Here is a 25445-nt window from a genome sequence, read left to right as displayed (position 1 = left end):
ATGAAGAAACAAATATCTTTTTCATCCACAGTCCACTACCAACTTTGTTGAGCAGCCACATATACTCTTGCATTATTAGTTATTAATTAGATCAGTTATTACAAATCCAAATATTGCTCAGTGATAGTGAAGGTAATGAAACAAAGGCATTCAATGGTGTTATGGCTATATGCACATCTCAAATGAATGTGAAACAGTATTGGATTACTAGGTGTTTTTAAGTCCACATGTTCGTGGCAGTCTTCCATACAAATCCTAACTTGCATATTAACAGATTCAGAATTGCAATGATGAACAACTCCCATCCATCATTTTCATTTCTGATGTCTTGAAGTGTGGCAGCAGAGCGTGAGTGAGTTGAGTTTAATGCTACATTGACAGCCTTTCAGACATAAACCAGATTAACCTCACATTTTAGCCTAAAGTAATGCGGTTCAGGGATGGTCTTGGTGAAATGCACATGTTCAGTACTGACAGACCAAGGATTGTAATCAGAACAAAGCTGGCAAATAAACCTATATGACAAGCAAATCCTGGATTTGCTAAGGGACACAACTCAGCGCAGAGAATTGAAGTGCCCTATGCCACCTTGACTCACATGCACTCAGTGTGGGGAACAAGTGAGTGAGTGAGTGAGTGAGTGAGTGAGAGAGTGAGTGAGTGAGTGAGTACGGTTTTTATACTGTTTTTACCAATATTTCAGCAATATCACAGCCTCAGAATAAAGATATGGGGTTCACAAATTGTACCCATGTGGCGAATCGAAACCGGGCCTCGGCACGAACGCTTTAACCGCTAGGATACACTACCACCCAAAGTGAATAGAACAAATTAAAGCTGGATGATATATATAAATGAGGAGGAAAATTCCCAAATGTGATGACCTGCCAAGAAAGTAATTCTTGTCACTCCCTAAAGACTTTAATATGTGAGATCCATCTACATGGCCACATCTTGTGTAATACAGCACTCTAATTATACCATCAACCAATGTCAGAAACTCATATTGCTTTTCTTTTTCATCCTGAAAAAGCCTTGAACATCTGCTTCATCACTTTTCACTTTTGTGCAGGTCTGTCATCGTAAGAAGTAGGGTATCACATCCGTGGATGCTCCAGACCACTGATCTCTATCCTGAATAATACAGCACTTATATTACCATATAGAGGTGACAACTGGTGAAGTATGTCACTGCAGTTTAAAATACTGATGTGCTTTATCACCATACCTTTTGCATGAACAATCATGTCAATGTAACCCACTGGTTTATACCAGAATCAAACATGAAATATTCATGTATTCTAGTGCTCTCAATGCATCCGTCAAGTCAAATGGATTTGGGGGGTTAAAGCTAATCAATTTCTCCACCTCGTTATCCTTCTCCACAGATCATTGTATGCCATAACATTGTATGCTATAACATTGTATGCTATAACATTGTATGCTATAACATGGCAGACAATGGGCTATAATGTTTCTACATCAGTCCCAGTACAGTACAACATGGGCAATGTTGGAGCATTCTTATACATGCTACTCAAGGATCCACAGTTATAATCATCTTGAAGATTTATCTTGTGGATGAAAGTTAATGTTTATAATTAATTGTGAATTACAGGTATGTAGCCTTACTGTTTCTACATAAATGGCATCATAAGATAGCATTATACATTATATTACTTTTGACAAGGTCAAGGTGTGAAAAGAAGGATCCAAGGATCCGACTCCTGTGGTGGGCTTACCGGATCATGGCCACAGGCCATCACCAAGGATTATGTTTGTTTGTTGATTAACACTGCACTCAGCAATATTCCAGTGATTGACATCATGAGCATTGATATATGCATTTATGATATCATGACATATGCATCTACCAAGTCACCAAGCCTGACCACACTGATAGTTGCCTCTTAAAACAAGAATGGCTTGCAGAAGAATTGGAGCAAATTTATGATTTGGACACAAAAGAAGTAGATCCTGGCTAGGCTAAGGGCTGATACTTTGCACAGGGAGACGTTACACCTTAGACCACTGGGCTAGCCAGGCTCAATGATATAAGGTAAGTCATAATGTATAGATTAAGGTAAGCTGTAATAGGTTGGGATCAGTTTTAACTTGGTTGACATAATCGTGGTTGATAGAGTGAGTGAGTGAGTGAGTGAGTATGGTCTTACACCACATTTAGCAATATTCCAGCAATATCATGCTGTACCTATGTTAGGAATCAAAACCGGGTGTTTGGCATGACGAGCGAATGCTTGAACCACCAGGCTACCTGACCGCTACTTGTGGTGGATAGATTCTCACAGAGCAGCGTGCTCTGGCTTGAGGCCAGAGTGGAACAAACTGGGTTGATTAAACCTGAATAAACTGGACTCTTCCTAGGCTTTAAGTGGTATTCATGTAGAATATGGGTTGACTTCAATCAATCTGGGTTGTACATGGCTCAGACAGGTTGAGCTGATGTTTTGGAATTGCTGCTGAGATGTGGGGGTGGGTTTAATGGGGTTTGATTGATTAAGGATTGGTCTAGCTATGTCGTACAGGGTTGAATCAGATCTGACAGGTTCAGGCAAACTGGATGAACTGCTCTAGGGTAGCAAGGATATGATTATAGACTGCAAGGAGTGAGCTGGATGTACTTTGTTAAGATAAAGGAGGTTGGTTGGTTGGTGGTGGGATGGTGGTGGGGTGGTGGTTGGTGGTGGGGTGGTGGTTGGTGGTGGGGTGGTGGTTGGTGGTGGGGTGGTGGTTGGTGGTGGGGTGGTGGTTGGTGGTGGGATGGTGGTTGGTGGTGGGATGGTGGTGGGATGGTGGTGGGGTGGTGGTTGGTGGTGGGATGGTGATTGGTGGTTGGTGGTGGTTGGTGGTGGGATGGTGGTTGGTGGTACGATGGTGATTGGTGGTTGGTGGTTGTTGATGGTTGGTGGTGGGTTGGTGGTGGGATGGTGGTTGGTGGTGGGTGGTGGGTGGTGGTGGGATGGTGGTTGGTGGTTGTTGATGGTTGGTGGTGGGTTGGTGGTGGGATGGTGGTTGGTGGTTGTTGATGGTTGGTGGTGGGTTGGTGGTGGGATGGTGGTTGGTGGTGGGTGGTGGGTGGTGGTGGGATGGTGGTTGGTGGTACGGTGGTGGTTGGTTGGGTGAAAAGGCCTGGGTAGGACAGCATCAGTCTGTGGGATTTGTCAAATCTCAAATTCATGTTCCCAATGACCTTACATCCCAGTGTAACTACATCTCCAAACAACAAATTTGGAATTAATGGTTGTGATATCATTATCATGCATCAGTGTCTAGGATGTAGGCTGTCCTAACCATGTATCTTGAAAAGGACTCTCTCGTGTTAGGTACATAAAATATATTTAACGTCTGCATACACTACTTTATCACATAGTGGGTAGGTTTCACATCAGGATAAAACCAAAGCATAAAACAGTATCCGTTGGGTGCATTTATGGATAAATATATAGATAAAATAGATCAGATAGGAACTACTTTAAGTGTTAACAAACAAATATTATGTCCTTGTCCATCGGTGATCAAGTCAGAATTGTAACATGTGATTGCTACCATCATAAAGATTCAGTTGGAACTATATTTATATTGCCTGTTGCCAGTGTCCAACAGACTAATCACTGACCTTGTGACATAGTAACGTATTAATGCGCACATTCCAGGAAGACTTGCAAAATTCAAGTACCATTTGTGAGAGACGAGAATTCTCTTTTTCGACGGCAGAATTTAAGAATGTAATTTTATTATAAAGAGGTATCACGTGTGTTTGTTTTTAGGGAAGGCAAATATCTTGTATGAGGAATAAAAACTATGTATTTAGCTCGCAATACAAGGTTCACTAAATACAATGTTTAGGTAACTAAACATGTTTTTACTTGCATGATACAACCAACCCCTGTACCATTGCATACATCCTTAGTCCCATTAGGTTGTATTAAATGAGTTTGTATTGGATTGGGTAATACTGAATTATATTGTACTGGATTCAGCTGTACTGATTCCCCTTGTATTTGTGGAGAGTTGGAATAGTTAGCTTGCATAGATACTGGATAAGGTAACACGGTAATATGCTGTAATGCATAAGGGCTGTGATGATTTCCTTTGTACTGGATGAGGTTAAATGTATTGGATAATAGATTATGTAATACTGTATTATGTTGTACTGGATGAGGTTAAATGTATTGGATAATAGATTATGTAATACTGTATTATGTTGTACTGGATGAGGTTAAATGTATTGGATAATAGATTATGTAATACTGTATTATGTTATACTGGATGAGGTTAAATGTATTGGATGATAGATTATGTAATACTGTATTATGTTGTACTGGATGAGGTTAAATGTATTGGATAATAGATTATGTAATACTGTATTATGTTGTACTGGATGAGGTTAAATGTATTGGATAATAGATTATGTAATACTGTATTATGTTGTACTGGATGAGGTTAAATGTATTGGATGATAGATTATGTAATACTGTATTATGTTGTACTGGATGAGGTTAAATGTATTGGATAATAGATTATGTAATACTGTGTTATGCTGTACTGGATGAGGTAAAATGTATTGGATAATAGATTATGTAATACTGTATTATGTTGTACTGGATGAGGTTAAATGTATTGGATAATAGATTATGTAATACTGTATTATGTTGTACTGGATGAGGTTAAATGTATTGGATAATAGATTATGTAATACTGTATTATGTTGTACTGGATGAGGTTAAATGTATTGGATAATAGATTATGTAATACTGTATAGTGTTGTATTGGATTTTGTAAAATGTATTGGATAATAGATTATGTAATACTTTTATATGTTGTACTGGATGAGGTTAAATGTATTGGATAATAGATTATGTAATACTGTGTTATGTTGTACTGGATGAGGTAAAATGTATTGGATAATAGATTATGTAATGCTGTATAGTGTTGTATTGGATTTTGTAAAATGTATTGGATAATAGATTATGTAATACTTTTATATGTTGTACTGGATGAGGTAAAATGTATTGGATAATAGATTATGTAATACTGTATGATGTTGTACTGGATGAGGTAAAATGTATTGGATAATAGATTATGTAATACTGTATTATGATGTACTGGATGAGGTAAAATGTATTGGATAATAGATTATGTAATACTGTATCATGTTGTATTGGATGAGGTTTGAATAAACATTTGTCAGTTTACAGAGGATGTTATCTTAACAGTTCATTTTTCTGTTGTCAAATATGAGGTTTTAAAAACTGAAACTGCACAAATAACTCAAATTCAGTATACATATATATAAATATATGAGGTGACGTGAGGTGAAGTGAAATGGGGTTACGATGTCCCATCCAAGATTATTGCACTTATAGTGATGTGCATGCATGTGGTTGTGGTTGCTTTTACTAGCCCAAACTAATGATGGTTTCATAGTGCTAGGTTACTGAGATACCATGCCACAGTTTGACCCACTCATACAGAGCATAGCTATTCTATGCCAACCAGTCCTCATTTAATCCACATAAAATCCCTGGAATGCCAGGCTAGGTAACAACAAGTATCATCTTTTAACGCCTTTTGGTATGACATGTCCAGGAACCAAACCGGGGACCTTCTGTCCTCCAGGCAGAAATTCTATCCACGAAACCATGGAGATGATCTGTACATATAAGGTAAGGTACAAATGCACTTCAGGCGATTGGTGCAAGTCAAGGTTTTTGCTCCTAACACAGTTTCAACTGAAGTTTGACATTTAATCCTCTCTGTACATGACCGAGTGACATTGGTATCAATGTTGCAGAAGAAACAACAAAGATCTCATCGACCAAAAAATCTAATAAAACCCTCAAGGAAATGTAGAGAAAAGACGTTTTGTAGAAGACTCTGGAGACAGTTGTGAAGGTTATGTTCACTTCAGCACAGTTCTCACTGTGTCTATCAACACCCTTTAAGAAGTAAATATTCAGACACATATTGTTTATTTCCTTATTGTTTGTTTCTTGATTAACACCTCACTCAGCAATATCCAGCTAAATGACAGCAGTCCGTAAATTATCGAGTCTGGACCAGAAAATCCAGTGACTGACGTCATGAGCATGAATCCAATTTGGATACGATGACATGAATATACCATGTCAGCGACCCTGACCACCCAATCCCGTTAGTCGCCTCTTACATCAAGCATAGTCACTTTTTACGGCCTATTCTACCCTGGATCTTCACGGGTCCACACATATTGTAATACTTTTTGTATGATGTATGTTTGATCAACTTAGTCTTTTGAATCTCATATCAAGTAAGAAATGAGGAAAACCAGTACTTAATTAAAAAAATATCAGCTGAATGATAAGGGGTTTGTGTCCCTTGGTTACTGGTGTCAAGATTCCTAAATACACGGAATTGACCAAATCCCTGGATTGTTTGACTGCGGCAGACTGTCACTATCCTGCAGTTGTGAGATCAGATCTTTACCTTGTTTCTGTCTCCCAGGACCTCATTACAATATCAGAACACATTATTGAGGATCCTCACGTTAGTTTAGCTACATAAACACTACTACAGTTGTGTGCAGTAAGAACATATATGATGAATCCCTTTAAGTTGGACCCCATTAATTAAGAAATCCTGCTTTCCTGACAATTATAACTGGTAAAGACAAGATGTCATTAACTCCTTAGTGATCACCATCAAAGACCTATCAAGTAATCAGTAGTGGAAGTCAAGTGAATGCTGGGAAGACAATCATGCAATGCTGATAATTAAGTGATTGAGTTGGTATGGATTTATGCTGCTTTGAACAAATTTCAGATAGATCATGATTTGTCAGTCTGATGTGTGAGGAAAGCCTAACATGATGCAGACTTTAACATCATCAGGGAGTATGTTGGATTCAAACCCATGATCCTTGGTTCCTGTTTTTAAGGGACACCACTCTGCACTGTGAATAGTGTCACCTTAGACAACTGAACCCCCCCCCCCCCCCTCCCACTGCTGATTCTGCCAGCTACTGTGATACATCAGGTGGATTAGGTTCAGTAACTTATTTCGGTGTTTTTTCCAACTTCAGGTGATAAGCTCAACACTGCTACAATGCACTAGAATAGGGGTAGGGGTGGAATAGGTCTTCAGTAACCCAGTCTTGCCGTAAAGGTGACTATGCTTGTCGTAATGCCAATTGCGTGGATCGATGCTCAATCACTGGATTGTCTGGTCCAGACTTAACTATTTACAGACCGCCGTCATAAAGCTGGAATATTGCTGAGTGCAGTATTAAACAAAAAAAAAAAAACAACAACAACAACATGATTGATGCCATTTCTTCGCAATATCAAATACATCTTAGATCGATGTCCTTATATAAGAATATATAGTATTTGTCCTAACCATTATTAAAATAAAACAGTTTTTTATGAGAATATGATATAAAATATACTGACAATAACAGGATTTCCTGACAATATTATACACACGTCTCAATGAAATGCTCCATAATGTGCCTCCTGTGTAACATACTGCTTCGACATTAACAATCGGAAATGATAAAGACATGCTAATGGTAGGACAGGGGCAACGTGTATGTACTTCAGAACAATAACTAAAAATAATACAACATGCAACTTGAGACCTTTCCACTAATATTCTATTCAATGTCAGCAATTACAGAGTAAACTAGCTTCAATATAATGTTTTTTATTAGAGGACAATTGAAGAGAAAGAATGTGTGTTTCTCTTACAGACGAGTTACAAAATACTAATTGCCAGTTTGATTACACTAGAAGCCAGTGTTTATCAAAGCCTAGATTACACTATAAATATATGCTTCGGTCATGTGAAGCCAATCACACCCCTACCCAGAGTTCCTTGCAGCAATCTGAGTACCTCTATCACATTGTCACATATCTTACACAGTTCTTGGATGAGTTTTTCATCTGTTTCATTTTGGACAAGTCTGCACATTTAGCAAAACATATGCCATGAAATATTTCACTTACCTGAAAAAATATCCTAAAATGTGAAAAACTATATCCATTTGCATATATGTCCACATGCTGTCACTGAAGACCTACAGAGAGCCAGGATATGGTCACTTAAATATATATTGTCATGCACCTCACTGTCATTGTTGTAGTAGCATATCTACATAATAATGCAAAACAATATGGGGCCAATATGGGCCAGTCAGGTATAGTTTACAAACAAAGCGTCAGAACTGTTGAAACACGTACTGCCTCTTTAAGCTAAGTTAACACATTGATTGTTGTCATAGAGAACTTCCAAGCCGTGTACATGTCTAGATCTTTGACACAGAGACAATATGAGTGTACATGAACAGAATAGCTAACTAATGATTAAAAAAACAGTTCATACCAAAGTATATATACCTCATCCTAAGCCTTCTGAACAGGAAGTAGAAAAAACATACAAAGATGGTATGTGTAGATGATGGTATGTGTAGATGGTGGTATGTGTAGATGGTATGAGTAGATGGTGGTATGTGTAGTTGGTGGTGTGTGTAGATGATGGTATTTGTAGATGTTATGTGTAGATGATGGTATGTGAACATGGTGGTATGTGTAGATGACGGTATGTGTAGATGGTGGTATGTGTAGATGGTGGTATGTGTAGATGGTGGTATGTGTAGATGATGGTATGTGTAGATGATGGTATGTGTAGATGGTGGTATGTGTAGATGGTGGTATGTGTAGATGATGGTATGTGTAGATGGTGGTATGTGTAGATGGTATGTGTAGATGCATGGTGGTATGTGTAGATCGTGGTATGTGTAGATCGTGGTATGTGTAGATGATGGTATGTGTAGATGATGGTATGTGTAGATGGGATGTGTAGATGATGGTATGTGTAGATGATGGTATGTGTAGATGGTGGTATGTGAAGATGATGGTATGTGAAGATGATGGTATGTGTAGATGATGGCATGTGTAGATGATGGTATGTGTAGATGATGGTATGTGTAGATGGTGGTATGTGTAGATGATGGTATGTGTAGATGATGGCATGTGTAGATGATGGTATGTGTAGATGACGGTATGTGTAGATGGTGGTATGTGTAGATGGTGGTATGTGTAGATGATGGCATGTGTAGATGATGGTATGTGTAGATGATGGTATGTGTAGATGGTGGTATGTGTAGATGATGGTATGTGTAGATGGTGGTATGTGTAGATGGTATGTGTAGATGCATGGTGGTATGTGTAGATCGTGGTATGTGTAGATCGTGGTATGTGTAGATCGTGGTATGTGTAGATGATGGTATGTGTAGATGGGATGTGTAGATGATGGTATGTGTAGATGATGGTATGTGTAGATGGTGGTATGTGAAGATGATGGTATGTGAAGATGATGGTATGTGTAGATGATGGCATGTGTAGATGATGGTATGTGTAGATGATGGTATGTGTAGATGGTGGCATGTGTAGATGGTATGTGTAGATGATGGTATGTGTAGATGATGGTATGTGTAGATGCATGGTGGCATGTGTAGATGATGGTATGTGTAGATGATGGTATGTGTTGATGGTATGTGTTGATGGTATGTGTAGATGATGGTATGTGTAGATGATGGTATATGTAGATGGTATGTGTAGATGATGGTATATGTAGATGATGGCATGTGTAGATGGTATGTGTAGATGATGGTATGTGTAGATGATGGCATGTGTAGATGGTATGTGTAGATGGTATGTGTAGATGGTGGTATGTGAAGATGATGGTATGTGTAGATGATGGTATGTGTAGAAGATGGTATTAATATTGATACAATCATATTTAAATTATATTATATGTTAGCTCTGTTTTAAGCAGAGATTTCTCAAGATCATGGAAGGCTTGCGTTGCTGCTTCTTACCTGAAGGCATGGATTATTCAAGTGATATATACCCTTACATTTCACTGCTGAGGACTGACGTACATGAATCACCACACACTGGCCATGTTTGTACGTTAAACTGTAAAGTCTACTAATTATAATAAAACATTAACAGTCAAACTATCAACAAGACAATTTCAAGAAACAGGTTTCATAAAAAAAGTTTTTTCCAAGATTTTCAGATAAAACATTGACAAAATGAGCAAGAGATAACCATTATTTTATGATAAGAGATTTTTTAAGTTTGAATTCAAATTTAAAGGCAAGCTGTGTATTTAATCTTTTCTATCTGAAACAATACAGATATGAAAATCAATATTCTATGAGATACGATATGACTTGTTTGTGCTAAAATTCTTTTTTTAGCAAAAATGAGAGAAAAAATGTTTGCTGATTAATCAACTAAAACATAATATGTTTAAGATAATGTTAGTTATCTATTAACCTTTGAGAGTAACCTTCTCATATGACTAAAAGCTAATCATGAAATGTGTTTGGCAAAAATACAAGCAGAAACTGTAGCACAAGTTTAAGCTGAAAAATGAAGACTTGAAACAAAAGCCATTGCAGCACTCAGCAGAACACCCTTCATGCCGTTGCCAATCATGCTAAAGTTTCTTTAGCCCATAGCTCATACAAGCACCAAAAAGTTCCCAGATTTTCTAGGTATTTCCGGCTTGTTACGATGTTTTTGCCATATGCTTTCATTCCAAAGACCACTATAAGGACAAACTTGGACATTTTTCTCCTACCCAAGAAGGTTCTCACTGAAAATGTTTATTTTCATTTCCATTGAAATCTTTACCAGTGTGAATTTAAAGAAAACTCAACCTTTCACATGTTTGTGGCTGTTAAAAGAACAGTAGACATAACGTGAACTGTTCATGAAACTTTGTCATTTGAAAACAAGAAGGCTACAACCAAAGAAAATGGCATTGTTATCAGAGTAGAATTCTTGACTGAAATGTCAAGATGGAAACTGTTAAGATAAAATCCTTTGCAAAATGTTTCTTATCATAAAAATCAAAGGCTTTTGTGGACACTGAAACAAGGAATGAATATTGAAACGCCCAAACAAATAATACTCTCCACCCAAGAAAGACATGACATTCAACACTCAAAAATATAGATCTACTGATAAGCATCTCTCAAGATAATTTTGTAAAGCATTTATGATTTTGAAACGAATACACATCCAGACTTTTGGTGAAATAGATTGATTGTTTTCAGCAAAAAAACAAAAACGTAAAAAATGTTTGTCTCATGAACCTAGTCTGACAATTCATGACAGCTTGATATTTTAAAAATGCCCTGTTGTGAGCTACAATTCAAATGACCTTACTTGTATTCTAGTATATGCAGGTGGGGTTTACAGGTCAGAAAATGTCCCGGAGTATCCCCTGTTTGTTGTAAGAGTTTGCTAAAAAAGGTTCTGTACACATACTCTGTAGCTTGACTGGTATCATTTCATCATGCCATCTTGATCGCTGTTCATGAAACAGTCTGGTCCAGTCTCAATTACTTACAAAGCCTTATTACCAGCAAATCCTCACATGGCTAAGGGACACAACCCTCCACAGCAAGCACCTAAGACAACTGGGTCTCCATGTGTCTTGTAGTGAATTCTCTTTACCCACGTACATTCTGAACAAAATGATTAATGCAAGACTACATACCTCCCAGATGTACAAAGTATCCCTTACAGTCAGGTCTGAAAGACACTGAAGCAAGACAGCCAGACAAGCAATCCCCTGCTGGTGTACATGCAGGAATCAACTGACAAGACAACAATACTCTAGTCATTGAGAGATTAACATTATTCCAAGTGAAACGTGAAACCAGCTCCCAGACAACAAATATTGTGCATTTCATGTACAAAAGAGAATAATCTGTAATTACACAGTATGAGGCATAAACATAGAAGCATCAAGGTTATTTGGAGAAACAAACATGTAAATTGTGTTGGAATGTGAAAGTTGGAGTTAAATTGATATACTGACAATCTCTCACTGTGCTTATTACTGATGGTGTAGTGTTCTTACTCTTCTCTGCTATTTACTGTTCACACACAAAGCTTACCCAGCCTAAATCAGCCCTCCTTACAAGACTCTGTTAGACAAACCCCAGCATCCTCTCAATCCTGTATCAATAAATATCTACCAGGGAGTGTCCCTATCCACTCCAATGAGGAGCAGTTGTCTGTTCCTGCATGATCACCTATACTGGGTACAGGGTAATTCTCTTAGACAAACTCAACGGAAGTGGCATGCAAAATCATCTATCTTATAAACTTTATAAATATTGTAAAAGAAAAGCTTTTAAGAAAAAAGAGATTTTTCCTATGAATTGATTGCCCCAAAATACTGTTCACCTGATAGGAGGGAGCCTGTCCATTACCAGAAACCTATCAGGGAAATATAAAATTTACAAAAATTGCAGTGAAAATTATATGGACTGATAACTGAAAATTAGGGACACCATGTGTTTGAGTAAAGAATGTCCTGGCCTACTGTAGCATCAGCCTCTCTCGCGATTTGCATAAAGAAATAAGAATTTGTTTGTTGCCTGATGCCACCTGATAACACTGCCACATGACAGGAGCGTGTAAAGAATTGAGTCCAGGCCATACAAACCATTACACGAAAACAAAATAAATTCAGGCTTTATTTTCCTTTTTCACAAACACATTTCCTTCCAAGATTTAACGTCGATAAATTTAACATTCACTGCTATTCCTGTGCATATACCCTATGTGTAATTCCATGGTTTATGTGTCAGTCTTCTATACATTTTGTTTATGCGTATGAACAATTTTGAAAAGTGTATTCTGTATGAACAGATAATTAAACTTTAAACATTGAAATTAGGGGAGAAACAGCCTGTGTGTACTGCCACCGTGCTCATTATAATTATCATATACTTTCAATTTTACATTGTAATATACAAATGTTTTCAAAGATAATTCCATTGTTTCTAAACACATGATGACTTGCTAAAATGTGTTAACGAATAACTTCAATTGTTTCTCATCCCTAAGGCTAAAATCTTTTTCAGGCCCTATTTTGTTTTCAAGGCATTTTCAAGTTTCTATGTTTGTTTGTTGTTTAATGATGTTATCACCAATATTACACTTATATGACAGGAATCTGTATATAACTGAGTGGGGACCAGATAATCAAGTGATTGTCATCAGGATCACAGATCTACGCAATTGGGATACAATGACATTCATCAACCAAGTCAGTGAGCCTGACCACCCGATCCAGTTAGTTGCCTCTTACCACAAGTATGAAGAAGACAATTTCTATCCTGGATCTTCACAGGCCGTTTTAAGGGATAGAACGCACGCAAAGGGATCCAGTTGAGGTGAGTGGTGTTTATATCTATACTAAAGGGATTATTAAAATGTCTGCGTATGGTAATCTACAATGTGTGAGCGTAGGAGTCTACATTTGCAATTGGGGTCAAAGCTAGAATAGTTTCACTTATCAGTAATTCACTCAGCGCCAGGTTGTTCATGCAGTGTCATGGCTGACTGACATTAGCCAAAAAAGTTTGGTGCGACATACAACTGTTTGGTGTTCCATCAGATGTGTACATGTAATTCATTTGGAACTAGTGCTTATCTTTTGATTCTCACTGCTATTTGCAAATGAGACTTTGATAAATAGACATACCGTTACTGGTACAATTGTGTTTTGTTTTGTCTGTTTGTTTGTTTGTTCGGTGTTTAATGCTGCACTTAGCAATATTCCAGCAATATGATGGCAATCTATAAATAATCGACTCTGGACCAGACAATCCATTCATTGACATCATGAGCATCAATCTACACAATTGGAATACTATGACTTGTAATATTTGTTTGTTTTGTTTGTTTGTTTGTTGGTTGGTTAAAACCGCACTCAGCAATATTCCAGCTATATGATGGCAGTCTGTAAATAATCGAGTCTGGACCAGACAATCCAGTGATTGACATCATGAGCATCGATCCACGCAATGGGGATACAATGACATGCATCATCAAAGTCTGTGAGGGTGACCACCCGATCCCGTAAGTCGCCTCTTACGACAAGCATAGTTGCCTTTCACAGCAAGCATGGGTTGCTGAAGATCTGTTCTACCCCGGATCTTCACGGGTCGACTCATAATAACCTATGTCAGCAAGCCTGAGCACCCGATCACGTTAGTCTCCTCTTACAACTGGGATGGGTCTCTGCAAATACCAGTTCTAACCCAGATCTTCACAGGGGTATTGGTACAGTTAACAGAAAATAAGAGAATAATGTGTACCAAAATATAATATACTTGTGTGTATGGTTCAAGGATCTCACTGTTGAGTCTAAAACTCAAGAAGGAGTATATTATTCTCATTTTTTTCCTTACTTCATTCAAACTTGAGTAAGAGTAAGGTCACAAATAATCCAGTCATGTTTGGTACACCGAGGTTGCACATTTTAGCACCTTAGCTATAGCTAGAAGCTGGAGTTGCATACTCCCCAGGGAGCTGAGAATATAAATCGAGTGCACACTGATCCATTGACCAGGGTAATAATGTAGCACTTTAAGCATGTATTAGGGTGTAGATTTGGCAGATCATCATCATCATCATCATCATCATCATCATCATCATCATCGTTGTTGTTGTTGTTGTTGTAGCCAAACACAATCACACCAAAATGGCAGTATATTGTAAACTAATAATGATATCATAAGAAAATAAGATTCAAGTTTGTCATCTGTAAACAATTCCAATGTTATTTTTGCTAAAGTGACACTGAAATATTTAGTGAAACATTTTCTACTGTTAAAGATATGTTGAAAGAGATATATTACAGTTAAAATATCAAATCAATTAACCTGTCCCATTATATTCCCATTGTGCATGACTAGAAATGCATTATGTATTTATTCTTTAATGCATGCACTTTATCTTTAAAAAAAATGACATCAACCATTACAGATAATCTGTTTCATTAAATTTCAGTAAACTACATTAATAACGAACACGCTTATAATGAAAGGACAGATATAACTAATATATTTTTTGGTCCGGGACAAATTGCTGTTCATGCTTGTATATACGCTTTTGACAAACTATGTTTATATTGAACTAAAATCAGTGGTCCCTTTGGGTTCGTTATAATTGTAGTTTACTGTAGTTAGGTTAACATAAATAAAAAATCAAATCATAAACTTTAAAGATATCTTTATGCTCTTGATACCAAGCTTTTAAAGAAATATATGATAGGGATACTTCTTTCAGTACAAAAGATATCAATTCTCTTTTCTAAGTCTTTGGTACAACACACATTAGTGATAGTGAATTGTAAATGTTACTGTTAATTACTGCCAATTTCTGAGTTCCTTTGAAGATGCATGTCTCCTATCTATTGCATATTTTCTTCTCTCAAAACATTGCCTGCTCATCTTATTTAGTGCCTGCTCCTTCTTACATTGGCCTTTGCCTTCAGAGTACTTTAAACACACCCAAATAAAAAGCTTCATGAATAAACCTGAAAAATCTGCATAAAACTTTCTATGGCTTTTCAATCAGGATGATTTTGAAAGTAACTTCTTGTCCTGTGTCCAGTCTGTGTCCTGTGTCAAGTCTGTGTCCAGCCTGTGTCCTGTGTCCATTCTGTGTCCTGTTTCCAGCCTGTGTCCTGTGTCCAGCCTGTGTCCTGTGTCAAGTCTGTGTCCTGTGTCCAGCCTGTGTCCTGTGTCAAGTCTGTGTCCTGTGTTGAATCTGTGTCCTGTGTCCATCCTGTGCCCCGTGTCAAGTCTGTGTCCTGTGTCCAGCCTGTGTCCTGTGTCCATCCTGTGTCCTGTGTCAAGTCTGTGTCCTGTGTTGAATCTGTGTCCTGTGCCCAGTCTGTGTCCAATCTGTGTCCTGTGTCCAGCCTGTGTCCTGTGTCAAGTCTGTGTCCTGTGTCCAGCCTGTGTCCTGTGTCCAGCCTATGTCCTGTGTCCAGCCTGTTTCCTGTGTCAAGTCTGTGTCCTGTGTTGAATCAGTGTCCTGTGCCCAGTCTGTGTCCAATCTGTGTCCTGTGTCCAGCCTGTTTCCTGAGTCAAGTCTGTGTCCTGTGCCCAGTCTGTGTCCAGCCTGTGTCCATTCTGTGTCCAGTATCCAGTCTGTGTCCTGTGTCCAGTCTGTGTCCTGTGTCTAATCTGTGTTCAGTCTGTATCCAACCTGTGTCTTGTGTCCTGCCTGTGTCCAGTGTCCAGCCTGTGTCCTGTGTCTGATCTGTGTCCTGCTGTTGTCCAGTCTGTGTCCTGTGTCCAGTCTGTGTCCAGTGTCCAGCCTGTGTCCTGTGTCCAGCCTGTGTCCTGTGTCTGGTCTGTGTCCTGCTGTTGTCCAGTCTGTGTCCAGCCTGTGTCCCATGTCCAGCCTTTGTCAAGTGTCTAGTCTGTGTCCAGCCTGTGTCCTGTGTCAAGCCTGTGTTGAGTCTGTGTAAAGCCTGTCCTGTGTCCAGTCTCCAGCCTGTGTCCCGTTTCCTGTGTCCTGTCTGCGTCCTTTGTCTAGTCTGTGTCCAGCCTGAGCCCTGTGTCTAGTCTGTGTCCAGGATGTGTCCAATCTGTGTCCTGTGTCCAGCCTGTGTCCTGTTCCTCCTAGTCTGTGTCCTGTGTCCAGCATGTGTCCTGTTCCTAGCCTGTGTCCTGTGTCCAGCATGTGTCCAGCATGTGTCCTGTTCCTAGCCTGTGTCCAGCCTGTGTCCTGTTTCTAGGTGTGTCCTGTTTCTAGGTGTGTCCTGTGTCTAGTCTGTGACCTATGTCTAGTCTTCGTTTCAAATCATTCAGGTAACGAGGGAATTTTGAGAATCGTCATGACAGGACTGAATAATAAGGTGAGAAATAACGCTATTGGTAGAGCTGAAGCTGTTGAATCACAAGCATCAGTGGCAAGGAATTTCAAGATGGCATCACTAGAGACTTTTCATGATCAGGGAGAATCTGCATCATCACAGCGGCCGAGGATCACTAAATCCAGGTCCTTCACCTTCAAAACAGGACACTAACTGTGACATACACTGCAAAGTTCCTGGTTTACATACATATCTGCACACAACTCTCCATAACTGTTTACCAGCTGCACAAATCCAAGCAAGAAGGCCCTAGCTACACTGGCATTACTTATCAACTGTAATTGACTTCGGTGGCTGCTGTGGTGTTGATTACATTATTAGTGGCTTCTCCAAAGTTGGCATAGCATTTGGTTTAGTGACAAATACCCTTTCCTGCTTCATATAGGTGGATCCAGGTGTATATATTGGCGGCAGAAAGAGTGCTATACCGGACAAGAACAGATCCGTCGGAGGAATCAGGGACCATTTTTCAGCATGAAAATACTTGTCCCTACACAGGACCCATTGCCATCAAGAAGCTACAGGGCTTATGCCAATCTCTTCAGGAAGAATGGTTTAATTACCATTCCACAAGATGTCACCGGCATCCTTCTTGATTCCATGGGCAGGAGGTGTCTTGCAGTCATTCAGGCCAATGGTGGACATGCATACAGTACTAGGCTTCATGACTAACGTGCTTGAGACAGTGACATAATCCGCAAATGCAAAGACTCCTTCAATAATGTGTGATGAAGTCTGTTTCAATTGTAATCTTCCACACACACACATCCCACTTATCACTTAAGGCCTTGTAGAAGCTACCAAAAGAATCTCTTGAAACCATAGATGTGTTTGTTTTTGGAGAGGATATATAAGTAAATTTTGCTTTGAACAGTGTTTTAATTTTGTCAGCGGAGGAAAGCCGGATGTTTTAGACATTTATCCCTTTTTTGACACCCACGAACATGGTGGTGGCAAACCAATAATCACAATCAGGGCAATCTGGGAGATGAACTATTGCCCTAGACTTCTTGAATGCAAGTGACACAGCACCACTCAGATGACCTAGATGACTGAGCCACCCAAATCATGCAGAATCTAATCACATAATCTTAACATCATATCAAAACCATAGTACAGTGGAACCATCTATAAAGTTGTTTGTTTGTTGTTTAATGCCTTACTCTGCATTATTCCAGTCATAAGACTGCGGTCTGTAAGTAATCAAGTCTGGACGAGACAATCTAGTCACTGACATCATGAGCATCTATCTACACAATTGGGATTCGATGACATGCATCAACCAAGTCATCGCGCCAGACCCTACAATCTTGTTAGTTGTCTTATGACGATCATGGATTGCTGAAGACCAATTCTAAACTTGATCTTCGAGGGGAAATCCATAAAGTACTTCACACTGAGTTAAAAATCAACTTGAGAACTACATATGGTATGTATATATAAATCTGAAATGAGACAAGAAAGCAATGGCTAAAATATTCATAAATGTACTGTTCTGCTTTGCTGACTAACTGATCACTGGAAACACGTTAATGACAATGGACAATTACCACACCGATTAAACAATCAATACTTGAAAGGCAAGTCTGTCACCTAGATTCTCACATCGTGATAATGTGACAGCTCGAGTTGAGCTGTCTGTCACCTAGATTCTCACATTGTGATAATGTGACAATTCTAGTTATTATGTCTGTCACCTACATTCTCACATCAGGAAAATGTGACAGGTCAAGTTGTCATGTTTGTCATCTAGATTCTCACATCATGATAATGTGACAGCTCTAGTTATTTTGTCTGTCACCTAGATTCTCACATCGTGATAATGTGACAGCTCCACTTGTACTGTCTGTTACCTAGATTCTCACATTGTGATAATGTGACAGCTCTAGTTGTGCTGTCACCTAAATTCTCACATTGTGATAATGTGACAACTCTAGTTGTGCTGTCACCTAGATTCTCACATTGTGATGACATGACAGCACCAGTTGTGCTGTCTGTGACCTAGCTCTAGTAGTGTCACATATCACATCAATTCACACATCATGATAATATCTGGCATTGTGTCCACCATCACACATTCTAATTAAACATTCTAATTAAACATAACAACAAACATATGATATCATTGAGGTTCCAAACGTTAGTTCTGTTCTGAAAACCAAATACAGGTAGTGTACAAAGAATACACAAACTCATAACCGGTTAATCTCAAACTCCACTACAGCAATGGGACATTGTAAGTCAGGAGGATTTGAAATTTGTATATTTAGTGTATATTTAGTGAGCATCACAAGAGACCTGGAGTCAGACATTTTGATCATGCCATCTATCTGTCTTCAGCCTATAGAGACAGTACCCCAGTATTGTACTGTCACAAAGATTGTTAGCCAGGCTGGCTTCCACAGGGGAGATGTCTGAGCACAACACAGTGCTGGAGAGAAGGTGAACGTAAGAGTCAGAGAGTGTGAAAGTGATAGAGAGAGTGATCAGAAATGGAGAATGTAAGAGTGATGGATCAAAGAGGGGGGATATCTATAGTGTGTGAGAGAGAGACTGACGGCTATATGAGAGAGGGAGAGAGAGGGAGAGGAGAGAGGGAGAGAAAGAGAGAGAGGGAAGAAGGGAGAGAGGGAGAGGGAAAGAGTAGCTGAGAAAGAGAGAGAGAGCGAGTCAGTAGGAGGGGGTGTGAATGTGATATCACAAGGGGGATAGATTGCGAGTGCGAGTGAGAGGGTGTGAGAGTGATTTCAATAGAGTGACAGTTGGAAAGGGAAACAGTGGGAGAAAATTATATCAAGAGAGAGAGAGAGAGAGAGAGAGAGAGAGAGAGAGAGAGAGAGAGATATGTCAACAGAAGGAGAGGTGCAAAAGAATGACTGATCTGGCTCATCTACTGCAGGGAGCCAGCAGTAAGCTGGTGAAATGTTTCAGAAAGGACAAGGAAACACAAGAATGTGTGCGAGAGAGCCTGGACTCATTGCTTAGGTTCAGATAGATTGGATTGTAATTGCGGCATACATCGGGGTATGATAATTAGTGTGTGGTGAATAAGTACTGGAGAATAAGCTGCCAAATTAAATCAGGTTTTTTCATAAAGCTGTTTCAGTTAGGATATACTGAACTTTAAGGAGGTCCTGCCTACTAGGATGCGAGAGAACCTGTGTCAGCTAGAACAGTGAGAAAATATGGGATGTTGTCAAGCCATTTCAAAGTTGTAACATTCAACTCTACAAGATGACTGCTGGAATATTTAAATTAAGCCAGTGTAGTGTGGCCATCACAAAGAACAGAGCTCTGCCAACATCATTCACTTCATAAATATGGCAACACTTTTCAAAAATATCAAATTCCGTGAAATACTGAAAAAAATACTTTAACAAATTATGAATGAATGTGCGCACAAATAATTCATGCTATGTCTGCAGACTTGTGTGTTACAGGAGACTTGACAGATTATGACCTCTACCATTAACATAATGAGCTTGCTCCCTTATACATGAAACTACATGGGGATCTTGTCCAGACAAATTAAGCATGCAAGATAAATGTAGACTATTACTGGTACATCAAACAGAGTATATGAAACTATAACAATAACAGAAACAGCCAAATGGATACATCTGAACAGATAGTGCCTGACAAATCTGGCCAAACAGATAGTTCAGAACAAACATTGCTGGACCAACATTGCCAAATTGATATTTCCGGGAAAATATTGCGAAACAAATATTTCTGTGTCATCACTGCCAAACTGATACTGCCTGACAAATATTTCCATTCAGTTATTGCTGAACCAACACTGCAAAACAGATATTGTTTGACAAATTTGATTTGTGTTACAAGTGACTGCAACAATTCAATGCTTCAATATATACTACTAAAAGAAAGTTATGGATCACTTTTGGCATGACAATAACTATATGAAAAAATTGGGTGGTCCTCCCGTTTTTTCGTAGGATATATATACCGTACTATGTATCCGGCACTCCTATGAAGCTCTGTGACCAAAGTTGCATTTGAAGTGGAGGAATTTGTGGCATACTTTACACATTCATTTGCTAGCCACTATTAATGATGACAGCCGACTGCACTGAATTAATACCACATGTCAAATCTATGCAGGAATCAGTGAAGCCATGCACTGATAATTAACACAGCCATGATTTTTTTTAAATGTATAATAATTAGAGTGAAAAATGTAATAATTGTAATCAGTCATGGCAATAGATGTTCAGAATAATCTCAGTTTAATTGTGCAGTGGAAATAAATTGTCCCTCATGGTCTCCTGTTTTGCACCACTTGAAAGACACATTTGGAATATTCTACTAGGTATGTCAGTTACTTCATGATCCAACTAGAGTCATTGAAATGTGACTGGTATATTGATTTTACAACTAAAACAACTTACATATACAACCATATTCAGCCGGAGTAAATATTACGTGTTATGTTATAATTATACACAGCAGATTTAAATTTAACTGAATTATTGAACTGAGACTGCATCAACGTGTGAGTTGAGAAAATTCTCACATTAAAATCAGATAAGAATCAAATATTATAATTCTCTGTCACAATAACGTTCCGATAAATGACACACAAAATTGATCAGACTTCCATGGAATGTAACATTTTTTCACTCTGAAACCTGTCCATTATGCTCATTAGATTTGAATGGGAAAAGATCTAATCTGAAATCTGTGAATATATATTTCATATTATGAAACCCTTATCATCTAGTTTGTTATTAGGTTATAAAAATAACAGTGAAAATATCCATCATTTTACAGTGAAATGCCCTGGTAATTGTTTATTATAGAAATGGAAAAAAATGGTGATTAAAAAAAAAACATATTTCTTTTCTTTATCACTCGGGTAATATCACACATTGAGTATATGACCTTTCATTGTTTATACTTTAATATCAAGATTCATCAATAAAAAGTGCTTAATGAAAACAGATTATTTGGTTTGGTAATATAAATTTTAAAAATTTACATTTTCAAATATCACAAAAAAATTGTAATTCTCTCACTGTTGATAAAGAATACCTTGATATAAATGTACACCATACTGCTACCTACATATTTGAACAGAAATCATCAGTATTTGAAAGCTCTTTCCACCATTCTCTATTAATCAATAAGAAAATTCTATCATGTAAATATTGTATCATGTTAAGTTTAAAAGGAAACAAACCAAATTAATAATATTCATATCTGATACCAAATTATGCTGGAAACATATAAATGTAATATCTCATTACAAATTATATTCTTTAACATACTTTAACCTTTCTGTAAGATCTGGTGCTAAAGGGTGTACATCTTCACAAGACTATAATTTATTATATCTTTTATATTTATCCCTCCTACACATGAATGAAAAAATACATCCATTTGAACATTTGATATAAATTGTAAAACACTTTCCAATTTGAAACATGGTATATATAAGTAAAGTATATCTGACATCTGACATCTTACCATCCTGTTACAACAACATGCAAAAAATAGATTAAGAACTGTCAAGTGACAAAGTCCCATTTGAGAGTCAATATCCTGTGTAAAAGCTTTTTTCTAATCAGAAATGGATGGGCAACCTTTCCCTACAGCTGACTATCCTAAAACTGTCGCCACAACCTACTCCTAGTGTTTTAACAGCAAACTAGTTTAACAAGCCCCAAAACAGCTGTTAGCCATTGGTTGTTAAAATCCAATTACGAGGGTCCCTTACACAACCATCCTGCACACTGTGACAATGCTATCCGATCTCTCCATCACACATACGACTCCAACTTGTTAAAAATCAACAAACATCTCCCATCAAAATCAATACCCCTTTATTGACATAGTCTTTGTAATATTTGGAAATATCATATTTCTATTTCCATCCACAACAAATAGGTAAATTCATGAAAAGTGTTAAACAGTAGCCTAACCAAACTGCTACTATAAAGTTGTGATGTCAAACGTACAAACCTTTCTCCTTTGACGACCGCACAGTAAATCCAAAAGTTACAACACACAGACAACTTTACAAACCTGGAGGTACTTGTCCAAAAGCAGCTATATCCAGAGAAGGGGGTTAACCAACACTAACTTGACATAGGAACAACCCAGAGACATGCAATGGCACTGGCTACCTCTCAAGTCATTGATAGCTCACGCTCCGAAGCAGAGCATAAGCTGCCAAGTATTGTTACAAACTGGCAACACGCATTACAATGGACTATCTCCACTCGGGAAGCCGGCTATGTTAGATCTCTGTGCCACACACACGTGACAGACTTCGACAGAGTTTGGTGGTAGAGTGGTCTATCAGTTGAGTAGTCTAGCGGAGTGGAGTCGTCTCTCGGCAGAGCATCTTACTCCCTGTCTGTCCATTGCTTCTATCAATCAATAGGAATCTCGCATTGGGTTCTCTGCATTTGGCATGGGTCCCCTGACACCCTGTTTTACTGTATGGTGGTTGTGGAAATCAATGAGTTTATTATCTTGGTCTTCTCTGGGTAGACACTGTGTGCTATCACAATGAAGAATGCTCTCACTGAAGTGTTACGTTATGTTAACAAGGACACAAGGCTGACGGTCTAACTGAAACAAGTGGCAACTTAAGGAAGAACTAAACACTCCTACTATTGTTCCATCACTGTTGTAGGATTGACTTTAAACCTATATCCCCTTGATCTGAGACACAATTTGTCACAAATTCAATATGATTTGAACATTACTTGGTCTTATTTATTTGTAGAATAAATAGTTTTAGTGTAAATAGTAGGAAATTATTTGTCAATTGTGTTTCAAGTGTCAGACTGACACAGGTCATTTTTAACTGTAACCTAGAACTCTGGCTGGTGATATCTCAAATGACGGAGTGTTAGGGAGCTTAATGATGGAGTTTGCAATTGGGCCAATTGGTTGGGTAACCACAATTTGGATAATAAATCTTCTTGGCTGTATTGATGTTCTAGTATTCTTCTCATTCATGCTGCAACACAGCTGGCTATGTTCCAGTGCTTGAATATAAATGTGTTCATTTTAAAAGTTTAACTGCTAACCTCCTGTAAGGAGAATAATTTAACAGTAATGGCTTAAGACCTGCATTGTATGAGGAATTGTGTGGAGGAAAATATTTTTTGAAGATGATGAAAATCATGGATTTTATATCAAAGCATCACAGTGTTAGTAATTTATCAATTCCTGTTCTGTTCGAGTGTGGAGGGAGCGTGTAAGGTATAGTCACAGAGCAGAGACCACAGCCAGTAGTATTAGTGACAGGACAAAGATTAGCATTATAGTGGTAGTGAGAATAGTATACAAGCAGTTGGGAGTGAGAGGAGTGAATGAATGGAGTTGGTAGCTGAATTCAATAGATTTGAAAGTACAAATGTTGGTTGTTTTTGTACTAGTGCTGATTGTAGTTGAACATGTTAGTAGTAGTAGTAGTAGTAGTAGTAGTAATAGTGGTAGTGGTAGTGGTATTAGTGGTAGTAGTAGTGGTAGTAGTAGTAGTGGTAGTAGTAGTAGTAGTAGTAGTAGTAGTAGTAGTAATAGTGGTAGTAGTAGTAGTAGTAGTAGTTGTGAGTGAGTTGGGTTTAACGCCGCTTTTAACAGTATTCCAGTTATATCGCGGCGTGTCAGCTTAATGTGGGAGGAAAGCCCGAAGTGATGCAGGTCTTGGACGTTTACCACTTTGGTGAAACCCACGAGCACGGGTGTGTTGCTGACAAACCTAGAAACATAATCGGGGCTAACAGGGATTCGAACCCACAATCATAGGTTTCTGGCGTGCCAAAGGGACGCAACTCTGCACAGCGAATCGTGGAGCCTTAGACGACTAGGCCACCCGTGCCCCCAAATAGTAGTAGTAGTAGTAGTAGTAGTTGTGGTAGTAGTAGTAGTAGTAGCAGTAGCAGTGGTAGTGGTAGTGGTAGTGGTAGTGGTAGTAGTAGTAGTAGTAGTAGTAGTAGTAGTAGTAGTAGTAGTGTTCACATGTTCATAGTTTTTACAAAGAATACTTTAAACTGAAAATACTAAACATACGAACATTGTCATTGCCATCACAGACACGGTCCCTTGTGAACATCCACACCACATTCCATCCATCCTGATAAAATCCCATTATTGAATCACACATTCATCTCACATTCTGCACACATTATCAAGAAAATGACAAAGAAAAATTCCAGTTATAAATACATCAAACTACTGAGTTTAAAGTAAAAGTCCACAGGCTGTAGTGGCGCAAGTCTTCACGATGGAGCCTCTCATTATATCATCTGCTATGAAGTTGTCAATAACGATCTCGCATGCTGGCTTGCATGAAAAGACACAACCAGAGCTACGGCTGCTGTAATGAAGCGATTTGTGGAAAAAATGCCTAAGGCCGGAGTGTATTATACTTAGCACAGCCTAGTGCAAGGATAGGATACCATTCTTATTGAATTGTCTCAGTGCTATCGTAAGATATAGGAGACAGCCATATTGATATATGTGCTGATATTTCAATTTCTGTAGCGAAATATGTAACTGTATACGACTACACGAAAGAATCAATGAGTTTTAGAAACCTGCTCAACGAATAGTGTTACTCCCACGATGATAAGGGTCGACTCCAATTGGGTAGGATTTCATTATTCATTCTCAAAAGATTGTAGTCGAGATCAATTTATTTA

The 25445-nt window shown here is 38.4% G+C and overlaps 3 protein-coding genes across 7 annotated transcripts in view; all 3 read right to left on the bottom strand.

Annotated features, from left to right (window-relative positions):
- Positions 1-25445, bottom strand: part of LOC139471922 (neurotrimin-like) — a 342678-nt gene that overhangs the window by 177806 nt on the left and 139427 nt on the right. For 4 of the 5 annotated variants that reach the window (XM_071254433.1, XM_071254455.1, XM_071254463.1 and 1 more), the window contains exon 1: positions 22813-23091. The exons of the other annotated variant lie outside the window; for it this stretch is intronic. The gene's annotated coding sequence lies outside the window, so the exon portion shown is untranslated. Of the gene's footprint in view, positions 1-22812; positions 23092-25445 lie in introns of those variants that run through there. 5 annotated transcript variants of the gene reach the window in all.
- On the bottom strand, positions 2592-3925 carry LOC139454039 (uncharacterized). The gene is made up of 2 exons (XM_071235527.1): positions 3914-3925; positions 2592-3170 (listed from the first exon to the last, which is right to left on the bottom strand). Exons 1-2 carry the CDS (start codon positions 3923-3925, stop codon positions 2592-2594), a joined length of 591 nt encoding a protein of 196 aa, XP_071091628.1.
- Positions 15508-17412, bottom strand: LOC139454030 (processed variable antigen-like). Its single transcript, XM_071235517.1, has 3 exons — positions 17331-17412; positions 16095-16439; positions 15508-15902 (listed from the first exon to the last, which is right to left on the bottom strand). Exons 1-3 carry the CDS (start codon positions 17410-17412, stop codon positions 15508-15510), a joined length of 822 nt encoding a protein of 273 aa, XP_071091618.1.

Source organism: Haliotis cracherodii, unplaced genomic scaffold, assembly GCF_022045235.1.
Source record: "Haliotis cracherodii isolate W230 unplaced genomic scaffold, xgHalCrac1.p SCAF_1, whole genome shotgun sequence".
NCBI lineage: Eukaryota > Metazoa > Mollusca > Gastropoda > Lepetellida > Haliotidae > Haliotis > Haliotis cracherodii.
This window is presented reverse-complemented; position numbering and strand designations above follow the sequence as displayed.